This window comes from Microtus ochrogaster, chromosome 10 (assembly GCF_000317375.1).
Source record: "Microtus ochrogaster isolate Prairie Vole_2 chromosome 10, MicOch1.0, whole genome shotgun sequence".
NCBI lineage: Eukaryota > Metazoa > Chordata > Mammalia > Rodentia > Cricetidae > Microtus > Microtus ochrogaster.
The window spans coordinates 44,283,363-44,290,451 of record NC_022016.1 but is presented as its reverse complement, the minus strand read 5'-3'; the positions used below and the strand labels follow the sequence as shown (position 1 = coordinate 44,290,451).

Below are 7,089 nucleotides of genomic sequence, written 5' to 3'. Positions count from 1 at the left end.
AAAGAAAGAAAGAAAGAAAGAAAGAAAGAAAGAAAGAAAGAAAGGTGCTCAGCATGCCTCCGTGCTTCAGTTTCCACAGATACCCCCCCATGATACCCCCTCAGAAGGTTCTGCCAAAAAGCAGACACGGAGATAGGCAGAAAACAATGCCTGCCTAGGCTCTGGCCTTCCCTATGCCTCTCCAGGTAGTGGCCCCCTTTAACCACGTGATCTGCATGCTGTGGCTAGGGTCCCTCCCATAGAGATGACCTCCAGGGCATGGTTTTTCCTTTGCCTCCTACACTTGGACACAAGTCCACAAGCTCGATTACTGGCATGGTGAGGAACCACATGGAGAAGACAGGGGAGGGGGTGCTTCATCCTGGCCCCCAAAACAGTCCTCAACTGGAAGTGATCGCTAAGGACACCTGAGAACCCTCTCACATGGCCTCGATGCCACAAACGCAGGTGCCACGCCAATGTACCTACTGGCCTACTTCAGGAGCTTCTGGGGGCCTGGGGACCGCAGCCAGAGCACAGACAGGTATTGCATCCTCACCGATCGTGAAACAAGAATACAGGTTCCCATGGGAAAACGTTCACTGTGTGTAATTAGGTTAAAAAAAATTAGCAAGCTATGAAATGGCAGGCACAATAAAACCACCGCTCTAAAAAAAAACCCATGTCGCCTGCTGCTGTGTTTCAGCAAGCACACATATGACCTACTGAAAGGAGGGGCGGAGGGAGTAGCAGATAAGGAGGGAGAAGAATGAAGTCAGAATGTTAAGAATGGTTTCCTGGGGGGGGGGGGGATGTGGCTCAGCAGGTAGAACATTCCCCTACAGGACAAAGCCCTAGGGACCACATAAATTGGATGTGGTGACTCACATCTGTAATCCCAGGGCTAGGGAGGTGAAAGCAGGAGGATCAAAAGTCCAAGGTCATGCTTGGCTATAGGTTTGAGGCTAGCCTGGGCTACTAGAACCTGTTGAAAGAGAGGGAGGGAGGGAGGGAGGGACGGGAGAGAAATCTGAGCAGCCACACTAGCTGTCCTCTGCTTCGCTTCCAGATTGCTGGTGTGACCTGCTGACTAAGGCTGAGGCTTGGGGAAGCAGAGCTTGCCCTTACTGGGAGCCTCCCCACTGCACAAGCCAGGGCTGAAGCCACATTCCAGGCACACTTAGGAGAGCCGGGCTCTCCTCCCCAGCCTTGTTTACACCTAATGACGCTGCTGGGTAGTTATCATCATTCCACTAAACTGATGGCCTTGGAGAGGTTCCTAGTTAACCCAACTGTGCACGGCTGGTGAAGAGCTTAGGTTTAAAACTGGGTCCAGCGCCAAGCAAGAGAAGATGCTCAAGGCAACAGTGCAAGCGTCCCCTGGGCTAACTCAGAACAGACGGCAGAGAGGCAGGACAGGATGATGACTGAGAGTGAGGAGCCCGGCCCCTCATGTCCAAGCCATGGACCACTCTGAGTCATCCCGACCAGCCCAGCCAAGAACTAGAAATACTAGAACACACAGCCAGCTCATGGGGTCACTGGGTCACTTAGCCTCAGCATGATGTCCAGCGCTGCCCTGACATATGATCTGTCTGGGATCACTGAGTCTGAGTTAGGGAGTCATGTACTTAGGACACAGTGGGTACACTGGGCAGGGGGTAGAGAGAAGGCACAACAGAAAGAGCCAGGAGAATGCACCCGCCACAGTCCTAGTCCTGAGCTCTGCCTCTGGGAAGTAGATGGAGTAACAGCCAGACCCCAAAGAGGGGTATCCTTTCTTTAACCCAAACTGCTCCAGGAGAGCCCTGTCAGTCTGCCCATGGGCTTCTCAATCTAGAAATTTCTTCCACTCTGCCCAGTCCTATATGAATTTCCACTCATGCTCGGAGAAACTTCCTGTTACAGCCCTTCTGGTCATGCCCCAGACCCCTGGACATCGAAAGAAAGAAAGAAAGAATTCCACTCATGCTCGGAGAAACTTCCTGTTACAGCCCTTCTGGTCATGCCCCAGACCCCTGGACATCCATCCCTACTCTATCTCATCCTGTGTCCAAGACCCCTGACTGAAGTTCTCTACAGCTTACTACCCTACTGTACCATGGGGATCCCAAACAGAGCAGCCCCCAGGCAATACTGGGAACCATGCTGATCCGGTTCAAGCTAATCACAGAGGAGAGGAACCCACAATACAGAGCTTGCTCACCCACTCCAAGCCAGGAAGAAACCCTAGGGGTCCACCCACTCAACATGACCAATGAATGTGAACGAGGGCTTCCCTGCCCTGCAAGGGCATCTATCTAAGCTGGAGATCTGGGGTCACCTGCCTGAGAATGAGCCTTCAACTCTCACAGGGAGACAAAGGGTTCTTTTGTTACATCGGGAGAGCCACGATTTCAACCCAGGGTTCCAGATGTCTTTAGCCATCAACTATACCCCCAAGTGCAAACACACACACACACACACACACACACACACACAAGGTCTTTCTGTGACCCTGAGCACTGAAGGACTGTGATATCAGAAAGGCTCAGCGGGTTAAGGGACCTGCAGGCAAACCTGAGGATCTGAGTTCAAACCTATTCCTGCAAGGGTCCGCTGACCTCCATTTGTGTACCGAGACACACAAACACATCCACACAAATACACATACACACTACATAAATTAATATAATAAAAAAATAAGTAGCCAACCTGATTAAGTACCGCTAACTGTGAGTTGAGCTGGGCACAGCATGGGGGAGAAATCAGTGATTCAGTTTACAGAGGAAACCAGAATCCAGAGGAATTTTGGCTTCCATGTTAGTGCTTGGGTGGGCTAAAACAAGGCCCCAGCATTCTGGCCCTCAGCCACTAGGGTGCCCTGCTTCCTGGGAGCTCCCAGGCACTAGGCTCATAGAGTCCCCAAATGACAGCCACAAAGGGGAAATGTAACCAGGTGAGGTGGCTGTAACGCTAGCACTTGGGAGCCTGAGGCAGGAGGATTGTCGTTAGTACAAACAGAATAGGACCCTGTCTCAACCAAAAAATTTTAGAAAAATATAATTCTTTTTAAATAGGACCTAAGGATGTAACTCGGTTGACAGAGTGCTTGCCTGGCACGCACACAGCCCTGAGTTCACTCCCCAGTTCTAGGCATGGTGCCACGTGCCCATAATCTCAAAGTTCATGGCCATCTCGGCTACACAGTAAGTTCAAAACCACCCTAGACTATGTGAAAATTTATCTGCCCCCTCCCACAAAAATAAAATGAAATATAAACCTGACCAGCAAGATGGCGCAGCAAGTTTCTTTGTTGCCAAGCCTGATGACCTGAGTCCAGTTAATTCCCCAGGGCCTACATGGCAGGAGAGATCTGACTCCCATCAGTTACCCTCTGACAACTATGTAACCATGGCACATGCACACAAATGCATGAGTACATACATGTCACACACACACACACACACCATCCAAACAAATGTAAAAAGTTTAACTAAGAAAAAGGGGAAGAATAGGTCAGTATAAGCAGAGGTGGTCCATAGGAGCTGAGTTCCCATGGATAGCTCTGGGGGACTGAGTCTCCTCTCCCATTTTATGCAGGGACACAAAGATGCTGGGAGAGTCCCTGAGTCCACCAAGGCCACTTGGGTAGTGAGAGGCCTTGGTGTGGGACTGGGGCCAGGCTTGCTTCCTGCCATACAGCAGGCTCCCAGTCGAAAGAAAGAAAAGAGCCACCCGAGCCTCAGCACTGACCTCGTCTGGGCGAAGGGTCTTAATGAACTACGGCATTTTCCACAGTTCCACCCAGTCCCGCACGCCCCTGCTCTACCCCACTCTCTTCCCAGTGGGCAAAGCTACGATGAGCCACAAGTTCACTTACTCTGTCTGGGGCGGTACAGCGGCTGGGTCTAGGTCTGTGGGAAGAGCAAAGGAAGACAGCCTGTCAGACAGAGGCTGGCCCCAAGAGCTGAGTCTATTCCCGCCCCCTTCATACCCCGCCCCACAAGGAACCAGGGTGCCCTTAGGATTCCCTGCCTTTCCCTAGGCCCCCACTCTGTTGAGTAAGCTCCCTACCTGTCCGGCCTGTCCCACACTGCCCCCACGGCCCAACCTCAGTCAGAACCAGTACCCTGCCTGCCAGGCTTTCACCAACCCCTGCTCAGGAAGTTCCTGCTGAGCCAGTCCCCAGTGTCTCCCAGATGACAGAGCTGAGCGCCCAGCAGCTGGCATTTACTGACAGCATGACTAGCCGCTCCCACCCCTGGGGTGCTGGCTCCCCAAGCAGACTGATGGGCTCTCTGGAGCTGTGACTGGAAGGCTCCAAGAGCTCAGGGCTTGTGTCCCCAGCAGAAACTCAGGCCAAGCGATTCCATTAAGGCCCCGGCAGAGTGCAAGCCAGATGTTGTAGGAATGTTAGGAATCTCCTTTCCCAAGAGAAACGGGACACAGCCTCTTCCCAGTGGCTCCCTTTCCTGCTTACTGGGGAGCCTGTGCCTCCCCAGTTCACATGCCCAGCTGAGACTCTCCAAGACACCTCACCTGGGCCAGGGACAGTGTCGAAGCTGATCAGTGAGGGCTCTGCATCCCTCTCAGGGGCAAGGTCAGGAACAACCAAGCCTGTGCTGGTCCCCTCTTCATCATCACTGTCATCGAACTCAAAGGCTTCTCCGGAGTCCTCCTCCACCTCAGGGGAGGGGCCTGGGGCTTTGGAAGCCAGTGGATCTCCTGGAAGAGAGGAGGGGTTAGCAGGCTATTGGACCTCAAAGAACAGGGTCTAGAGGCTGGATAGCAATTCTGGAGATTAGGCTAACGGTGCTCCAGGCCTTTGCAGCGTTAGGGTCCTATGTTCCCAAAGCATCTTGGGCACTGGGTCAGGTCTCTGAGCAGAGGACAGTGGAGGCGTTACTTGACAGTCTCTCCTCATAGTCTGTTGGGACAAGATCTCACTTTGTAGACCAGGCTGGCCTAGAACTCAGATCCACCCGCCTCTGTCTTCCAAGTGCCAGGATTAAAGGGGCGTGCCACCATGCCTGGCTGAGTTCCCAGTCCTTTTAAATACACATGTAAAGAGGCCTGTTTCTGTGTGCTTGCATGCTGCTGTGTTCCGTGCAGGGGCAAGAGAGAGCAAGTAGGCTGTAGGTCACGTGAAGCAGCCTCTTGGGAACGCTATGATTGGAAGGCAGGTAGAGGACACCCAGGTGCTGGGGCAGGGCTGGAACAAGGTCTGAGACCCGAGTTCCCAGTACAGAGGCCTCAGCAGGGCCTGGCTTCCTGCTTCCCCCTCCTGGTATGTTCTTGGTCCCCTTCCTCATTCTTCACAGCTCAGCTCAGCAGTCTCCCTAAGCACACTGAGGGTGCCTCCCTCTGCTCCCACCTCTGGCTTTCCTCACCCTGGCCTTGCATGGCCAGCACAGGCTTATTCGGTATGGCGTGTAATCCCTACCAGTTATGGATCCCAAATACCTGAGCAGATTGTGCCCTTTACTGTCAGGGCCTGACTGGCCCAGGTGGGGCTCGGAAGCTATTGTCTAATACTGAAGGATCGGGGTTTTCAACAGTGTACTCTGAGCACTCCTGACTCTGAGGGTCCTCCCGAGGCATCTACATAGCTGGGAGCGGAATCTTACCCCTGCAAAGTCCTGTCACTCAACATCTCTGTGCCTCGGTTCCCTCCTCCATACAATGGAAAAGCAAAGCAGCACTCCCTAAGCCCGGCTGAAGGCCTTAAATGTTCTCAGCCTCAGTATAGCTGACACAGAGAAGGTGAATGTCATTATGGCATCCTTCCAGCACACTTTGGGGGCTCCGCAGCATTTCCACTGCAGGACAGTAGCACCCTACAGTTATAACCCCCCAAAGAATCTGCAAACATTACTGTGTGTTTGGAACACATCTCTACTAGTTGGGAGTTTCTGGGGCAGGTGTTGCCCCCAACACAGCACCAGTTATCTGAGGGCTCCAACTTGAATGAAAGACTGTGGAGCCTGCCTGAGACCACAGGGGACATGAGTGGTGGGGAGAAGGACAGAACAGAAAGCAGGGTGGAGGGGCCAGCAGACGGACCAGGCAGGCAGCCACGCCCAATTCCAACAGTCCTTCCTACCCTTGGATGCCCCAGGCATGACACTCAGGCACACATGTAGATGGGAGACCAGCTCTCTGGCTGCATGTAGTGGCTCACACCTGTCATCACAGCACTAGGGAAACTGAGGCAGAAGAACTAGATCTGAAGTCAGCCTGGGCTGCAGAGTAAGATGCTGCCTCAAAAGAAAAAAGAAGAGAGAGAGAGAGAGAAAGAAAGAGAGGGAGGGAGGGATGAAGGGAGGGAGGGAGAGAAAGAGATGGAGCTAGAGGGATGATGAACGGCTGGACAGTTAATGCTTCCAGAGGCCCTGAGTTCAAGTCCCAGCACTCACATGCAACAGCTCACAACCACAGGGCTGCAGTTTCGGGGGACCACGTGCCTCCTTCTGGCTTCCAAAGACACAGACATAGGCACACACACACATACACAGAAAAATCAGTCTTTTTGGAAAAAAACTAATGGAATCAGAAAGATAACTTGGGAATGAGTAAAGGCAATTGTGGCCCAAAGATGGCATCTTGACGACTTCTATTCCACACCGGAACCCACATAAAGGAGGAAGAAGAGTCACCACTCTGAGTGTTGTTCTCTGACCTCTACAGGCACATGTCACACCACACACACACACACACACACACACACACACACACACGTGCTCACCTAAACACACATAATAATTTTTTTAATAAATCAGATATTGGGCTGGAGAGATGGCTCAGAGGTTAAGAGCACTGGCTGCTCTTCTACAGGTACTGAGTTCAATTTCCAGCACCCACATGTTGGCTCACAACCATCTGTAATGAGATTTCATGCCCTCTTCTGTTGTACAGGCATACATACAGCATACAGGCAGAACACTGTATAAATAATAACAAATAAGTAAATAAATAAATAAAAGAAATAAAATATAGCTTGGTGGTATTGGCGTATATCTTTAACCCCAGTACTCAGGAGGCAGAAGCAGGTGGATCTCTATGAATTTGAGGCCAGCTCAGTCTACAAAGTAAGATCCAGGACAGCCAGAGCTGTTACACAGAGAAATC

At 52.0% G+C, this 7,089-nt stretch overlaps 1 protein-coding gene across 6 annotated transcripts in view; it reads right to left on the bottom strand.

Annotated features, from left to right (window-relative positions):
- Arhgef10l (Rho guanine nucleotide exchange factor 10 like) overlaps positions 1–7,089 on the bottom strand; it is a 125,496-nt gene that overhangs the window by 82,044 nt on the left and 36,363 nt on the right. For all 6 annotated transcript variants that reach the window (XM_026781945.1, XM_005352927.3, XM_026781946.1 and 3 more), the window contains exons 3-4: positions 4,501–4,686; positions 3,842–3,875 (exon numbers count right to left, since the gene is read on the bottom strand). In XM_026781945.1, the coding sequence (XP_026637746.1) occupies positions 3,842–3,875; positions 4,501–4,686 (220 nt within the window). The remainder of the gene's footprint in view (positions 1–3,841; positions 3,876–4,500; positions 4,687–7,089) is intronic.